At 38.2% G+C, this 18,560-nt stretch overlaps 1 protein-coding gene across 5 annotated transcripts in view; it reads left to right on the plus strand.

The window, feature by feature from the left end:
• LOC117565902 (1-phosphatidylinositol 4,5-bisphosphate phosphodiesterase classes I and II) overlaps positions 1-18,560 on the plus strand; it is a 62,687-nt gene that overhangs the window by 2,343 nt on the left and 41,784 nt on the right. For 4 of the 5 annotated variants that reach the window (XM_034245249.2, XM_034245252.2, XM_034245251.2 and 1 more), the window contains exon 2: positions 18,055-18,556. In XM_034245249.2, the coding sequence (XP_034101140.1) occupies positions 18,464-18,556 (93 nt within the window). In that variant the 5' untranslated portion in view covers positions 18,055-18,463. Of the gene's footprint in view, positions 1-4,956; positions 5,259-18,054; positions 18,557-18,560 lie in introns of those variants that run through there. The other variant, XM_034245250.2, reaches the window with a different exon arrangement.

Consider the following 18,560-nt stretch of genomic DNA (forward strand, 5'->3'; position numbering starts at 1 on the left):
GTTTATCTCTGCTAATGTGCCATATGCCTCGTGTACAACCATAACACGGCCATTATCTTGTCTCAGGTTTGTTTTATGCGTCTCCAGTGCTTGGCGTCTGTTATTTTCACTCACCCACCCAACGAGACATCACAGGCAAAACAACACTCGAAATTATTTTCGGGGGCAGAGCACAAACACAAACACACACACACGCACACACGAAGACACACAGACACACATCAGGCGGCAGCCTCGCACCTCACACTTTGGAACCTGTGCCACCCACTGCTCATTACCGCAAACGGCATGAATTTCCAGTGAATACGCTTGTGGAGCGCAGAGAGGGGGAGGGGGGGAGGAGGGCAACCACACATATTTCAAGTGTATAAAAACGGGGGGCATAATTTTCAGTTTAATTACAAACAAGAGAGAGAAGAGAGAGAAGAGAGAGAGAAACTACTCGTCCCTAAACCAGCAAAAGCGATAGCGACAGGTGCTCCACATAGCTATTTTCCCCTCCTGTTTGCCACCCTCCGAAATAACTTGGTGGCTGTTGGCGACCTCTTGAGCTTTCACCTTTCAGCGGTTCCTATTAATAAATCTCATTAATAAATTAAACATTTTAGCGCAGGAAATTCCCTTCATCTCTGTCCGACGCTCCTTCGAGGCATCAGTTATAAACTTTGCCAAAAAACTTTTCGAAAAGAGTGTGACCAACTTGCGAAAATGTTTGTGACACACTTAAGGGACTTTTTCCCAGCTTGTGTATTTTAATAAAGATTTCATTTAGTGACTTTTTTCCCATCCATCGTTAAGATTTAATAGTTGCTTACAGGAAAATATATAAGAAAATGTTTCCGACACACTTAAAAGATTTTTTCATATGTTTTAAAGTTTTAGTTTTCCTACTAAATTTCTTAAAGAGTTAATAGCTGCTTAAATGAAAAGCTAATTTATTTATAATTAAAATCGCAAATTATGTTAAAATATATTTCAGACAGTCTGCCAGAATCCTTTGAAAAGAGTGTGACCAAGTTTCGAAAATGATTGCGACACATTAAATGGAGTTTTTCTATCTTAGGATATTATCCTAGAAGGATTTCTTAAGGATTTAATAGATTATTAAATGAAAATTGAATCGACTTATAATGAAACATTTTTCAGACAGTCGTAGCATCGTCTAGTCGAGCACACTTTGTCACCGATTATATTTGCACTTGTTTTTGTTTTTCTATTTTCGCGTCTTTTATCTTCCTTTTCTCATTTGCTTGTACTTTTTGTTGCGCTCGTGTTTGATTCTCATCCCGCTTTGCCCTTGAAGGTGTGAAGCGGAAAGGGGAAAGAAGCGTCGTCATCATCGAGTTTTATAAATAAATCATTAAGTACATATAAAAATGTTATAATTTTCGTTCGATTGGCTGCATTTTGTTTCGCTTCTGCATTTTCGACACGCGCCACGCCAAATGCGGGTTCTCTGCAAAGTCTAGCCAATGTCGCACTCCCCTCCCCCCCTTTCTACCCCTCCCTAGAGTTGCTTTCTTATTTCTGTTAATGGTTCTTTCGGTGGAAATCACGTAGCATATTCATTTCTCTTCATTTTCGCAATTGTTTTTCAGCGCCTTACGCATTTTATTATAAAAGTGAACAAACAGCCCAACCCAACCCAAATGTGATAAATTTGACTTGATTATAAGCGACCTGCAAATGTTTTTTTATGTAAATTATTGCAGCCCTAATTAAACACATATTTGCGACTATTTCTGGGTCGACTCAACTCGTGATATGTGTGTTTTGCGGTTTAACATATGTTTGGAAAAATGAAATAATAATCTTAAATAGGAATGCAACACGTCTGTTGACCACACAGCTCATTAATAGAATTATTACTGTGTTTATAATTAAAAGTAAATCGAAGATGTGGAAATATTTTACTCACCAATTTGTTGTCAAGTGGAAATCTGCAAAAGCAAAAAAGGAAAATTTTACATTAAACATTTTCGCATTCGATTTTTGTTATAGATCAGCAAAATTTCCGTATTGCGAAATGATAAATGACTTTATTGCTGAAACCTCATTAAAATACCTCAACTCAGATATTTCACATGATTTATCCACAAAATAGTTGCTTTGATTATGTAAATTGCTTTACAGCACACCTGCGAGTGCTTCAAAGAATTTTCGGCTCTCCCCCCTCTCTTTGATCTCCCCTCTCCGGTCTGCCCCCTTTATCCTCACCGGATGTTAATGTTATTCGGGGCAAATTTTGTGGGCGCTCCGCTGTTTTTAATGTTCGCTGATTTGTTTGGGAAAAAATAAACAATTGAGAAATTTATTTAGTTGGTCTGCCCACTGTCCCTGACCCCTGCTTCCACCTCCCCCCTCTCTCTCATTCGCTTTCTCTGGTCCGAAATTCCCCATAGACATGTTGTTTGCCTTGTGGAATGCTTGTCTAATTGTTGTTGTTGCTGCCGCTGTACTTTATGATCAAATAAATATGCAATGAAATTGCTTTGTGCCATAATTCGGGCAACTTTATGCGAATAGTTCAGAGTACTATATGCTTGACGATCGGACAAGGGGCTGCGAGTTGAAAGGGAAGAAGAGAAGCTCTCAATGGATTTGCATATCTCTTGTCCGACGACCTTGAGGACAACAATCAATCAGCTCTGCTCGTTGGCAGCTTAAAAGCCGTGCAACATTTGTTGTCCCATTGTGTGTTGTGTGTTGTGTGTTGCACACGTCGTTTTATCCCTGAGATACTTTCACGCTTTTCACCTTGTCAATCAAGAGAGGGAGAAAATGTGGGTCAGCCAGCACAATACAATACACAATATCTCACATATCGTCACTTTTCATTCACATTTCACGATGATATAGTACTATATATCTATATCTGTACTGTATCTATATCCCGAGCACATGCGCGCGTCCGATCCGTCAAAGTTATTTGGCTGGCGCTGTTTCCTCACGTACTTACGCTTCGAGCACACATTAAAATTAAAATCATATATAAAAATTCTTGGCTGCAACTGTAATTCAAATTCAAATTGAGGCACACACACCCGTCGTCACACACACACGCACACACGGACACCCGCACAACCAAAAAATAAGTAAATAGCATAACAAACAAACAAATCAAATTGGCAATTTTTATGTGATTCTTGCCCGTTTTTGTCGCTGATTAGCGAGTAGAGCGTCGCGTCGCTGCTGACGTCGCTGTCGGCGTCAACCAGCCGGGCGACACGCCTACTTTGGGCCACTTGTCGTTGCCGTTGTTGCTGTTGTTGCTGTCAACTCCCCAAATGTGAAAACTATGCAAAAACTATTATCAACAGCCGCCGCCCTCTCCCTCTCCCTCTCGCATCCCCTTTTAAGTAGTTCCGCATGTTTATTTAACTAATAAGAGAGAGCCAATTAAAGAGAGCGACATTTCGCTCTCTCTCTCTCTCTCTCTTATCACAACATGCCAAACTTTACATTGGCAGCTTTTCCAAAACAAAAACAAAAACAAAACTCAACGCAGCAGCAGAGAGCGTCAGAACGAAAGAGCGGGATAGCGAGAGGAAGCAGTCGAGAGAGCTTCTGCAGAGAGCAGAAACACAACACACAAACTGTTTGCAGCATGGCAAAAAAAAGCTCAGTGTATAACAGTCGCCAGTTAACAGTTTGGCGTTTGCTGTTTCTTTTTGTTTTTGTTGGGGTGGGGGTTGGGCGCGCACAATTCGCAGCAGCTGCAGAGGCGGGAGTTCAAAGAGGATTAACTATTAACAGGAGTAAATAATTAATCCAAATTAAAAAATTAACAAGTAAAAATTGCTTTGAAGATATAAATATAATAAAATGATAATACACTTTCTACAAGTCTGAGTATTTATCATGATTGCTAATTATGAGTAGAAATTGAATTGCTATGAAAGAGGGTTAAATATTAGTTTGAGTTGATATTTAAAGTCAAGCTAAATATTTGCTGATTTAAATTCAAATTCAATAAAAATTATTTTCAAATTAGGATTACAAATTTAAATTGGCTGATATCTAATATAAAATAGGATCCTTGGCTTTTTTGAATTAAAATTGCACCAAAAATACTAAAATATACCCAAGACTATGTAAGGTTCATACATATATCGAAAAATTATTACATTCAAAATAGTCCACAGGAGTAGAAAATAAACCAGATTGTTTATGGGGTCAGAGGTGACATCTTAAGCCTGTTTTTCTATGGGCACAAAGTAATAATACCCAAATTAGATATCTAAAACTTGTATATCCCCTACGCGGATGCTATCTATCCGCTATCCACTAATTGTAAATATCTAATTCTATATAAAGGCGTAGCTGATTAAATGAGATATTAGTACATCATATTTACATTACATATTCTACACTATTAACTAATAAATTCTTTTCAAATTAATATTATAACTAATCAATTATACCTTTAAAGTGTATACCTAAATTCAAATTAGTTTAAAAAAATTGCTTAATAAACCAGAAATTTGAAGTAGTATAACAGTCACCCTTTTGAACAGCTGCCTCTGTGCTTTTGTATAACAGCTTTTTGGGCATTTTCGTTTATTTACAATTTGACATTTTGCAAGCACTCACACATACACTCACGCATACACACACATACACAGTACTCGAGTAGCAGCTCACCTTCACACACACACACACACACACATAAACACACGCATGCTTTGGCTCCAACAAAGGTCGTTCTCTCTCGCTCACGCGCCCGCACCCTCTCTCTCTCCATCTCTCTCACTCTATCACGCTCTCTCAAAATGCTGAAATTTTCATTTTGAGTTTTGGCTTTTCGCTGCTCGCGTTTTCCCAACAGACACTCGTCGTACGCCGAAGCGTTCGGTCGCGTTTTTCACTGAAAACTTTCTTTTCACATTCCCCGCGGCGAAAGAATTTTGTGCGCTTGGGATTGGGATTGAGATTCAGATTGGGACTGCGATTGAGTTTCAGTTTCAAACAGACTCCGCAATCCGCAACGCGTGTGATTATAACTGTGTGTCGTCCAAGTGTTTAAGTGTGTAAATGTGTTTCAGTGTGTGTGTGTTTGGGTGACTGTGACTAAGTTAATAAGTCAGCGCTTAGTACACGGCGCTGTCCAGCTGTAAATCATCAGCAAAGACCCAAAAGACACGAGTTCTCCTCTCTCTTAACATATTAAGCATCCGCCCCGTTGTATCGGAATTCCAACTGGGTGCAAAATCTGTAATTGAAATACATTCGTCGCCTCATCTGAAAGTCAAAAGCAGGTAAAAGAAAAAAACAGAGAACAGAGAAGGGAGGGGAGGCATTGAGCAATTTTTGTGGCATAAATTTGAGATCTTGGGGCAGGAATTGCGAATGATTTTGAATTCAGTTTCGATTCGATTCGATTCGGTTTCAGTTACTGCTTGGGATTTGATTTTGTCGTTGTTGTTGTTGTTGTTGATTTCATCCATCACAAATCAAATCAAAATACAATTTCATTCAATTCAATTTATTTGTTAAACATTTTCATTCGCCCCCTCTCGATTTTGTTGTTGTTGTTGCTGTGGCTGCTAATTGAAAATTGTGCCGAAAATTGCTTTTGCCTCTGGCCAGATTTTCGCGTGTGTCCAGAGAGAAAATGTTTTGCTGTTTGATATTTTGGTGTGTGTTTGTTTTTCGGGTTTTCTCATGTTTGTGTTTTCATTTTGTTTTCTTTTTCTTTTTTTTTTTTTTTTGTGCGGCAATGTGTTGAAAAGTTGAAAGATTTTCGTGTAGTTGCAACACACACACACAGGGGCAAATACTTGGCATGTCCAACAGTTGACGCTGCGGCTTGTTGCTCTCCATGTGATCGTTGTTGCTGCCACTCGCCGGTTGTACTTGAACTCATAAGGCGAATGGCAAGCAACAACAAAACGCGAGTATCTCACAGATACGTATCTATGAGTCTATCTAGAAAAAGTGCGAGGCACGCAAAATGCTACACAAAAGTCTGACAGCTCTGGCTGTGGCTGTGGCGAGGGGAAGTTGCACTTCAAAATTGCTGTCAATGCTCATAAAAAGCCACTGACAAACAGCCAAAATTCAATTGGCGATTGACTGATTGATTGATGTATGAGTTTGTAGGAGAATGTTTAAATTTGAAGCAGCAAATGCAGCTATTTAAAACAAGTGAGAAAGCAAAGTGATATTATACTCGCTACGCATTTTCAATAAAACCATGTTCAACAAATATACCACAAAAGTACTTAATATATATACCGAAAGCTATATTTGGTATATTGATATAGTATTACACTCAAAGTATACTATAAAGAGTTGATAGTAGAATGATTAACTTTGAAGCGAATGCAAGTATTTAAAACAAGTAAGAAAGCAAACTATTTTCAATAAAACCATGTTCAACAAAAATACCAAATAAGTACTTAATATATATACCGAAAGCTATATTTGGTATATTGATATAGTGTTACATTCAAAATATATCAGATTTTCAAGCAACATATACCTAAGGCTATATTTGGTATATAAAGATGGTACTACATTCAAAATATACCATAGAGTACAAAATATACCAAATTTTCAGCCGAAGCAACTATTTTTTAATGACTTTAACAATATTTATCTGATCGCAACCAAATTTTCGAGAGTCATCAATACTACAGTTACTTCAACAACCTTTGTATTTTTTGCCAAATATTTATGCAGTTATTGCGCAAAAGTTCAATGTGTAAAAGTTGCCAAAAACACGCATTAAGAGTTTCTCCACATAACTTTGTCATAAGTGCATTGATATCAATTGGTTTATTTTGCAGTTCACTCAAAATTGGACCACAAATAAAAGCAGTAGTAGAGATTTTGCAGAGTTAGTTGGTTGCTTGCTTAATTGGAGCACTTTACATTCTTGTTACATGCTACAACAATGCTTAAGCTGTAATGAGCTTACAGCTTACAGTTTTGCCATAGATTTTGCAGAGCAACTGAGTTGTTTTTGTTGTTGTAGGTTGCATTTGAGTGGCATTCGCAAAGCCGCCAGTTTCAATCAGTCAAACGCAATTAAGGCATTAAAGGACAGACTGAAATTATAGAGAGCACAATAGAGAGAGAGAGAGGGAGAGGGAAGAAGATAAAGAGAGGGCATGATAGTGAAAGCCAGCGGCAATTAGTGTCCTGTGTCCTGCGTGTGTGTGTGAGTGTGTGTGTGTGTGGGTGAATCGTCAATGTGATGCACACTTGGCTCATTATGCTGCTTATCCTGCTCTTCCTTTGCCCCATCCCCCCCCCCCCCTCACCCCTCCTCGCACACTGCTGACTGGCAGTTTATGCCCGCAACCCGCGCGCCTCAGTTGAGCTGCTCATTAATTATTTAACAACGACGCCAGCTCGGCTGCAACATTAAAAAAGTTGCGCATACGCAGCGTAGGCCAACTATTTACTACATGTTCTAGTCGCTGTTGCTGCTGCTGCTTTGTGTTGTGTCATACACCAACGCACAACGATCTATCATTATAATGAAGCGTCAAATCTAATACGGGAATTTTCTAACTGCCTTCATTGCCATGTGGTTCCGCAGCTGTGGCTAAAAAGGAGAGCAAAGCTCTCCACTCTCTTTCTCTGTGTGTCAGCTAGTAACTAGTTGGTGGGTGTGTTGAACGTTGAATGGTGAATGTTGAATGCTGAATGCTAAGTGTAGCAGTCGCATACTCACGCCCTGATAACGTTGACAAACTAGATAAAAGCGCGATAAAAATGAAAACAAAATTTACACAGAGAACGCAGAACAGAACACAAAACTGAAACTGAAGCGAACTCAACTGAACTGAAGTGAATCGTTATAAATAAAACAGCAAGATGAGCAGCGGCAGCAACAGCAACAACAACAGCGATGTTTGAATATTCTATGGATAGTCGAATAAGCTGCCCGTCGGGAGTTTCGAGTGTGAGTAAGTGAATGTGAATGCGAATACGAATGTGAATGTGAATGTGCGAGTGAGTGCGTCCGGAGCTACTGTGCAAATGAAGAGGGTGGGAGGCAGCTGCCATGAATATGAATGAGCTGAAACTGCCAAATGCCAAATGCTGTGGCTCTGCCAGCTCTTGCATACCCTGTAAAGCAGTATATTGCATACATATTTGGCAAACACACAAATTGAATTTAACTGCGGTGTTGATTTAGAGAATTTAGTATATTTTCTACTCTGTGGTATATTTTGAATTTACTACTCTAGCGATATACTAAATATACAAATTAAATTTAACTGAGGTTGAATTATTCTAGCTAAGTTTTGCTGTTAACCTGTAACTTGTAGCTTTAGCTATAGACTTTATCACTCATTTCAGGCAACAATGTAAAGTCAACTTATCTCACTTTGCTGTGTGGTAAATGCGTGTTTATTGCCCTTTAAAGTTAAACTGCACTTTTCAAAAGTGAACTTTCTTAATGCAACTTGACAACAGTTACCAAAAAGATTGAAGATCAATGAACTTTAGTTCAAATACTTGCAAATTTAATTCCTTTACTTTTAAAGAAAGTCGAAGTAATTTAATTGCTGAAATTATTCTATGAATCTCAGCTTTATTTTAAAATAATTAATACCTACTACCCACTTTGAATAAAAACAAGATGAATAATGCAAAAAATATAATAATATATTATACCACAAATATACTAAAAATATACCATAGGATATACCGCAAATATAGTAAAAATATATCATAGGCTATTTTGGGTACATTGACTTAGTAGCATAATAGTGCGGTATTAATTTTAAAAATATACCTAACTAATATACCGCAAATATACTAAAAATATAACATAGGCTATTTTGGGTGCACTGACTTCGTAGCATAATAATGCGGTATTCATTTTAAAAATATACCAAATTAATATACCGCAATTATACTAAAAATATACCATAGACTATTTTGGGTACACTAACTTAGTAGCATAATACTGCGGTATTAATTTTACAAATATACCAAACTAACATAATATACCGCAAAAGTGCTATAAATATGCCAACGGCTATTTTGGGTGTATTGAAATAGTACATTAAAAATATATGTATAGTATGTATTGTTTGTCAGTCAAAACAAATAAGACGCCTCAAATAATAATTAGACTTAACTAGACAACAACTAGATCTTATTTCCATAGGGTAACTCTTAGCTCGGCATTCCCCTTATGCCCGCTTATGCATATTCTTATTTGTTGTTTGCTACTTTTAACGCGCGATAAACTTAACCCAAAGCGTTGGGCTGTGTGCTGTCGACATTGAAACGCGGTTTTAATTAATAATTATCATTTTACTTTCGCCTGCTCGTTGTTGTTGTTGTTGTCGCAGCGGTCGCTTTAAGTAAACCTCATTAGTTGGCATAATAATTATGATTAGAATAGCAAAGGCGATGGCGATGATGATGATGATGATGGCGATAATTATCATCATGGTGTTTGCCAAAGGGCAAACCGCAAGACTCTGACACAACTGTCAACTGTGCCTGCAACGCACACAAACATTACGCATACGCCGTGATGCCACATGGGGCATGGGCCATGCATTTGTATGCAAACTAAACACAAACACGCACAGAGAGCGAGAGAGGGGAGAAGAAGACAGACACATTGAGTTAATGATAGTGTCTAATTAATGCTTGTGTTTATTTATTTTTTTTTTTTTTTTTGTTTTTGGGTGCTAATGCAACGTTTTCCCTCAGCTCCTCAACTGTGGCTTTTCCACCTGATGCCTCCCCTTACTGACGCCCCGTAATTAGCCGTAATGAAAAGCTGTCCGAGATTTATGGGCCGCATTTCCACGCATTTTTGTTTATGGGCGTGCTTGCTTTCAGCGCATGCTTTTGTTTGTATCGCGTTTCTGTTTCTGTTCGGTTTGGTTTCGCGGTGGGCGAGCGTCGAATTGGAAACATTTGACTTTTGATCTTTGCCAAAATGTCAAAAATTTGACAGGATGCTGAGCAGAAAAGATTGAACGAGCAAAGCAAAGGAAAGTAAAGAGCAACGAGGAAGGCGGCGCATGAACTTTTGCCTATGAAATGCGAAGCTGTCGAAACACAAGCACAAGAAAGCAGCAAGCTGGTTTCTGTGGCTTTTTAGTTGATTAAATATTTATATAATGATCCCGAGCACATTTTGAACGACAGGCGATTGTAATGAAGTGTCATAATAATAATCATTATGTGGTTTCTCGGCAAACCAGAACACAAAATTTATGAAATTTCATTAAGAGACGCTGCGATTTGCAGTCGACTACAAAATTCATTATCTAGGATAAAGAATTTTCAAGGATGAGAAGTGGGAATGTAAATTCGTGTTTAATGGAATTCGTATTCAATTTATTTCTAGCTAAAAGAAGAAGTTATTAAAGAAATGCTTTTGTATGGGCAAAAGCTAAGGGTTACTACATTCAAAATATACCATAGAGTGCAGAATATACCACTACATTTAAAATAAACCATAGAAAATGTACTGTTATATTATAAACAGAATATACCTGCAAACAATCTGGTATATTTTACATTCTATGGTATATTTTGAAAGTAGTACTATATTAAAATACCGAATATTGCGTTCAGTATATTTTCAATATATTAATTTAGTATATTTAAAAGTTAATACCGCACATTTCTGCTTCTATCGAAAATAGGTATCTTACAGTCGAGCCCACTTGACTATAGATTTCTTGCTTTTTTCATTATAAGAGAATTGAAATAATAAGGAAATCTAATTGCTTCATTAGACATTTTCCTTGGCACTTATTGATTGAATGACTATCGCAAGTTATCAATCGATACGTGAGAATTGCGTGTTTCAATGTCGCTCTTCTTCAATCTTCGCTTTTGGCAGCGCCGAAAACTATGCTAAGCTCTTGGCACTTTACACTTTCCCCTTGGGCGAAAAGCATTTGGAGAGCTCATCGCACTTTATAAATAGCAAAATTGAGCAGCAAATGCAAAGTAGATAAAGAGAAAACGTGTGAAATGGAAATGGCAATGGAAAAGGAAAAGGGTGGTGAGGGAGCACAATTCGCGTGCTGAAGCCATCAATTGTTTTGTCAATATTTTCACAATTTGCCTACTTTATAGTATATCGACAACGCGTTATCTGGCGGAAGGCCAGAGGAGAGTTGGGTCACTAAACTTCATTCCTCACACAAATTAAGTGAATTTCTGTTGGGTAGGGGGAAATTAAAAATGCAGAGGGAGAGAGCGAGAGAGAGTGAGGGAGCGAGAAGTGTAGCAAAAGTTTTCCAATTGAAGGCGTGCAAAGAGAGCTGAGGTGAAGGCCCCTTGACGTTGATGGAGGTTCCTCAACGAGCCACAAAACTCGAACCGAACTCGCACCGAACTCGGGTCCAGAGGGCTGTTGTTTTTAGGGTGTCATTGAACTTAATGTTGTTGTTGCCGCTGCTTTTGGTTTTGCTTCTGCTTTTGCTGTGGCCAGAAGGACACAATGTTCGGCAATTCCCTTCCGCCCCGCTCCTCGCCTTCTATTCTCTCGACTTGAAGCAGACGGAGACAAACGGTGCTTTATATCTTTATTTATTTGTGTACTTTATGCTACCGATATGCGAGTCTATAGCCGAAGGGGGCGGCAAATTGTTGACTCAACACGCTGCCGCCTCTTTTTCCCCACCGCTCTTCGTTGCCGTCCATCAACTTTCGCTCTGTTTTGTTGCCTGATGAATTTTTACGAGTGAAACGGGCAAAAATTGTCCGTTATGTGAAAAGCAGGAAACAGCAACAACAACAACAACAAAAGTGAAATTTACATGATTGCTGCGCAGTGTTGAAATATTCAAGGCGTATCAACAGCAAAAACAACAATAACAACAACAACAGTTGCACCTTTTCGAATAATAAATACCCTTCAAACGCATCGAATTTATTTCGAATTTTGATGTAGCAAACAGAATCGGAAATTCACTTTGACGCGATGTAAATTCAGATATGGAAGTTCTCTTCTTGGAACTATTTCATTGTGTAAATATTAAATTCAAAATGAGAAAACTGCTGCTGAGCTTAGACAGAAATGTAGCGAATAACAAAACAGAGAAAGATAAGAGAAAAACATGTAAGAAAACTACAATGGAGAGTGGTCGACTTTGAAATACTCGCTACCCATTTTTAGTGAGAGCAAATTAGTATTAATTTTAATAAAATAGCAATGTAATAAACCGCAAAGATAAGAAAAATATTCCAAATACTATATAGCATATATAGTTCATATAAAATATACTAAATGCTATATTTGGTATACTGATATAGTCCTACATTCGAAATATACCAGATTGACAGATTGTTACATACAATCGAGAGTGCTCGACTGTGAAATACTCGTTACCCATTTTTAGTAAGAGCAAATTAGTATTAAAATTATAAATATAGCAAATTAAAAAGCCGCAAAAATACTAGAAATATTTCAAATACTATATTTGGTCTATTGATATAGTGCTACTATTCAAAATATACCATTGAGTTCATATAAAATATACCAAATGCTATATTTGTTATGCTGATATAGTTCTACATTCAAAATATACCATAGAATACTAAAATATACCAGATTGACAGATTCTTACATACAATCGAGGGTGGTCGACTGTGAAATACTCGCATTCCCATTTTTAGTAAGAGCAAATTAGTATTAATTTTATAAATATAGCAATTTAATAAGCCGTAAAAATACTAGAAATATTCCAAATGATATATTTTTTATATTGATATAGTGCTACTATTTAAAATATACCGTAGAGTTCATATAATATATACCAAATGCTATATTTGGTATACTGATATAGTTCTACATTTAAAATATATTCTATAGAATACTAAAATATACCAGATTAACAGAGTGTTATATACATTTCCTGTTATAATACTCTTTATCAGGTATAAAAATAAAAAATATCTATATTGGTATTCTAAGAACTGTTGAATGAAGCTTGTATGAAATATCATTTACTATTCATTAGAAGAAGATGTTAACTCATAAAGTTAGTTGACAGCCAGCAACAACCTGGTTAGCCAAGTTAGTAACTTTTTCTCTCTGCGATGCGTATCGAAGCATCAACAACATGTAGAGGAAAACAAAAAAGGGAAAACAGACCGCAAATTACTCAACACTTTCGCATTTTAATAAACCCCAAAAAGCACTTTCCGAGTGTCCTTTGTGGGCGTGGCCCAGCGGCGTTGGTTGTTTGGCTTAAATATTTGATATTTGCTTGTTGTTTACTGGCTGCTTGTATTTAAGTTGTGAGTGTGTTTGTGTGTGTGCGGTCCGTAAGGTCAAAGGTAATTGCAGACTCCCTCGTTGTTGTTGTTGTTCAGTACTTTGCTCTTCTTGTCAAGGACCAAGGACTGTCAAGCTGTAAGCTGTGAGCTGAGGCTGTAAGCGAGAAGCGGCCTTAAATTTTGTAATAGGCAACAAAAATGTATTTGACATACAAGTAAATATAATTTGGTTTTCGCCTAAAAGCTCTCCACTAACAATAAATACACAAAAGCAACAACAATGACAAGCTAAAGCAATTAGTTTAATGTAATTCCATCCCGCTCGCTCTCTCTCTCTCACTCACTCACACACACGTACACGCAGTTATCTCGCTCTCGCTCTCTGCTTTGGGCGCAGTCAGAGATGAAGCGAGAGGCAAAAGTTTTATGTACCACAAATGAAATTATAGTCAGCTACACACACACACACACACACGCACGCATACAACACACACTCATACTCACACTCACACTCACACTCACACAGAGGCAGGCCACAGGCTGTCGCTGCAATTTGCGCGTCGACAAAAACGTTCGCTCCTAAAAGCATGCTACACATTTTTGCCGCCTGCTTCAGCTCCTTCTGTTCTGTTCTGTTGCTGCTGCTGCTTCTTCTCGCCTCTCCCCCTTCTCCCTCTATCGTACACTCATCCTCTTATCTTTCGACGCTCACCTGCCTCACTTTTAAGCATTTTAACTTTGCTGCCAGCTGCGACGCCAACTGCGACGTCAACGTCAACGGAGACTGAGATGGCGACGGTGATGGCGATGAAGCTGGCGCTGGCAACGCTGTCATGCACATTAACCAAATAGCTGGCGCCTTGATTTGATTATCATGTTTTTTTTCCTTAGCTTGCTGTTGTTGTTGTTGCTGTTGTTGCCTGTGCGAAAGAAGATTGCCGTTTGACAAGCAACTTCCTCAATTCCATGCAACAACAAGAGCAGCTGACTCTGCTTGGCAGACAGCCAAAGGCGGGAGGGGGAAAAGTGAGGGCAACTTTGATTATCACCCGGAAAGAGTATCTGCGGTAATGTGGTGGATCTATCAGAATATGCTATAGAGTATGCTGAGTATGTTTCAAAGTATGACTAAAGAATACAAAGAGTTGATAAAGAACTCCGTAATTAGTTATTCTTTTACAGAAACTAAGAGGAACTATAATCAGAAATTACGGAAACATTATATAGCAATAAATCTCTATAAATACTTGATAGCATTCAAGATAATTGCGAACCATTGACTAATAATATTTATTTCCATGCTTTAAGAGCATGTGTAGTTTATATAAAAAGTATTTTATGGCTGCATATACATCGCATAGTTACTAAAATATGTCATCATTAATTTTAAAATAATTGTTATTTATGAGGAAGGAAAAAACGCGATAAACTCAAGAATAAAATCTTGAATCATGATTGTATGATGTTAAAATTGAAATAGGAAGGATGATTATTAAATCAAGTTCGAAATTCTACAAAAAATCTGGATTATCCAATCTCGAAATTCAAGATTATAATCTTGTTTTAAGATTGATTTTCAACTCAACAATCTTACATAACATTTTATTTTTTAAGATGGAAAAAATCTTTAATCAAAACTTCGATTTATATTTTTTTCTCTCTGTGTACTATTTTTTAATTAATCATCATAATAGAAATATACTTTTACTAAATTCTAATACGCCCAAAACGACCATGTCGCATCCATATTTCAATTAGTCGACAAACAAAATTTAATTTTCTAACACGAAGTTGCCTTGCATAATAAATGGAATGCAAAAGAAACGCTTTCAAGCATACAAAGTGACCATGGAGGACACTTATTTCAAGAGGTCAGCTTGTTTATCACACATAACATCTAATGTGTGCCCAGAGAGAGAGAAAGAGAGAGAGAGAGAGAGAGCGAATTAACTGACCATGAAGTCACACTACTAAAATTGCGATGCTCATAAAGTGAGCACTTTGAAAACATAAATAAATCCCCCCAGAAGACGACGACGATAGAATATTAAAAGTTTCGTCTTCGGCACTTTTTGCACAACAAAATTCACAGTTTACAGTCGGATAACATATTTTTGACTGGCACTTTGATTTATGGCGCTGATCCCGACTACAAGAGCGGGTCTAGGGATTGAGGGTTTGGGGTTTGGCTTTCTGGGTTCTGTTTGGGGTCTGCCATTTTGTTCTGTTCTGTTTGTGTCGTATGCATGATTCATGTGACTCTCCAGCTCTCAGTTATTATTGTTGTTGTCGCTTCGCTCTGCTAAAAGTGGAAGTCACTTCAAATCTGTGTGTTGCCGCTGTGATTTCCAGCCCCCATCCTTCCCACTCTCTTGCCACCACAGTCGTGGGTACATCTGCAAATTGCCTGCAATAAATTTTTGCCCGTTTGCCATAAAACACTTAAAACGATTTGTGCGAGAGTCAGAAAGAAAGCACACACAAAAAAAAAGTAAACCAAAAAAGAAAAATAGGGAAGAGGAGGAAAACTCGAAACGGCGTCGCTTGCAATTTTCATTCGATTTGGCTCCGTGTGCTCCGATTGTTATATAACCCATAACAATTTTCCAATCATTTCCACACGCATTTTGCATGCAAAACAAAATGCTTAATTATTTCCGGCAGTCGCTCAATTTGCTTGCTGCGTCTGTGTGCGATGTATGATGACGTCACAACATTTCACTCAATTTTCGAAAAATTGCCAAGTAAATACAACACAAATTTAATTTTATTTACGAGAGAATTTCGACCAAACAACGCAACAAAAACAAATGACTTCCTTTGCTCAATGATGATAATGTGTATGTGAGAGAGTGTTTGTGTGTGTGTAACACCCACACACCCACAAACACATACACACACAGATTGGGAAAAAGTTATGTGGTTTTCTCGGACTGGCTAAAAGTTTTGCTTACATTTTCATTTTGTGGCAAGTTGGCTGGAATTGGTTATGGCATGGCCAAAAGAAATTATAAATGAATTAGTTCGAAAATCACGTGTGTGTCTGTTGTTCTGTTCTTTCTTTCCTTATTCTATATCTCTTTCTGGGTCTCTTTCCTTTGTCTCAGCAAGTTTGCTTTGTTTGTAAGTGGATTATGAGTTTTGAAAGCAACAGCCAAAAGCCTCAACTCAACTTTGCCATGATTCACATCCCCAGAAGATTGCTGAATGAAGTCGAGTCCGAGTCCGAGTAAGAGCGTCGCTTTTATCGACAGCTGTCATCGGAGAGCATCTGGGTGCTTTAGCTCCGTTTCGGACTGCCGCACAAACCGGATGCCTATTTCAAGATACGCAGACAATACACTAAAAAGAGAACTGAGCACAGTTCAGTTACCGCTACAGGTCAAAAGTTCGACTGCTAATTGAAAACCCGAAAGCTGTAAACTCGAAATGTTTGTGCGCCAAATTAGCGAAACAATTTTGCATAAATGAAATGCGAAATGCGAAAAATGCACAATGAATAGATGGGATGGGGAAGGGATGGAGATGGGGAGAAGATGCCTAAAAATAGACTAACAAAAGCGAAACCCACACTCTGAATGCCAATTCAGCCAGAGCCAAAGAAAGGCAGCTGGCAACAGACTTCAGACTTGACCTTAACACGCAACTCGAACGCAAACGCGAATGCGAAGCGAGACAAAAGCGCAACCAAAAGACATTTTCATAAATATGAAAGCAGGCAAACCAAGAGGGGAGAAAAAGGGGGGAACGCGAATCGATTTGACTAAAACCAAAGCAGCATTAATTCCGCACCCTTTATTGCCATATTTTATAAGAGCGTCCTTGCCGCGCTTTTTTCACTGATTCGCAGCGACTTGACTTTCGTGATTAAGTTGAGGTCGCATTTGGAAAGCCTTGTCTTCTATCTGATGATGATGAAACGTTGAAAATAAATCAAAAATAAAGTTAAAAACTTGTATGACTAAGTAAAGCATTCGATTTTTAATTCCCTTCTACTCTATGGGTAAATTTGAACCTGCAGGAAATTTATGCCATGTTAGCCTGTCCGTCTGTCTGTCCGTCTGTCTGTCCGTCTGCCCGTATGAAAGACTGGATCTCAAAAACTACAAGAGATAGAGCTATAATCACAATTTGATGTATTTTGTACTGCATGGTATATTTAAAATGTAGTTCTACATCAATATACCAAAAAATGCCTTATCTTTCTTCGGTATATTTTCGCTATATTTGTACAATCTGGTTTTATTTTACCATTTAATACAATAATACACATATTCAAAAGGTATACCAAATATAGATTTTGGTATATTTTTAATGAGGTGGTATATTTTTGGTATGTTTGTAAAATCTAATTTTATTGAAAATGAGTGGCAGGTACCTCACAGTCGACCATTCTCGACTGTTGCTTTCTTACTTATTTATATTGATTTCATTTCCAATTTAATGTTACTATTTTTGTTTCTCTAAAATTCGCATTCATTTACAAATGTCAGGCTATAAAAATCACTGGCATATGCGACAGCAAGCAGAGTGCAACTAGCCAAATTAAATGACAGTCGAACAATGAGAGCTGTTTGCAATTTGTGCCTGCTGTGGCCGCTTTTCATTAGCCTCTGATCAATGATGCCTGCGGCACGTGCAACTTGATTTGGTCATGCTTTAAAGGCTCTTCGAGAGCAAAATTCGAGAGTCATGGCCAGAGGAGGCTTTTGCATATTTGATTCATGGATAACTAACTCTATTGAATGGCATTGCAAACAAGAAACCAGAGAGAGACAGAGAGCCACAAGCATTCGATTCACATTGTTTTCTTTTCGCTTTTCGTTGCAGCACACGGAATTTTAATCAAACTGCAAAAGCGAAGCACCCGCAGAATGCAGCAGGCGCAGCGCATGAAGCAGGTGTAGTCGTGAAGCAGGTGAAGCCACAGCAACGGCAACGGCAACCGGGTCTAATTGAGGCCAGGACCAGGACACGGTCAAATGGCGTCATTTGTATGCAAAGCAAAGCCAGCAACAATTGAGAGAGCCGCAAACACAACAAAGCCAATGCAGCGACGAGGCTAAGCCCAAAGTCAAGACCAGAGACCAGAGTTGCAAATAAATAAAAGCGCATCAACGCACCCAGAGGTCACCCAGAGTAACCCACACACAGAGAGAGAAGAGAATCAAAAGCAGCAACAGCAACAAAGGAAACCAAACAACCAACAACAGGAGGCAGCAGCAAAGTGAGTGGCAGAATGATGAGCGCAGGAGGCACCTACATATCGACGGCCAGCGTGGAGGTGCCGCAGGCGCTGCAAGATGGCGAGAAGTTCATCAAATGGGACGACGTAA

Source organism: Drosophila albomicans, chromosome 2L, assembly GCF_009650485.2.
Source record: "Drosophila albomicans strain 15112-1751.03 chromosome 2L, ASM965048v2, whole genome shotgun sequence".
NCBI classification, from domain to species: Eukaryota; Metazoa; Arthropoda; class Insecta; order Diptera; family Drosophilidae; genus Drosophila; species Drosophila albomicans.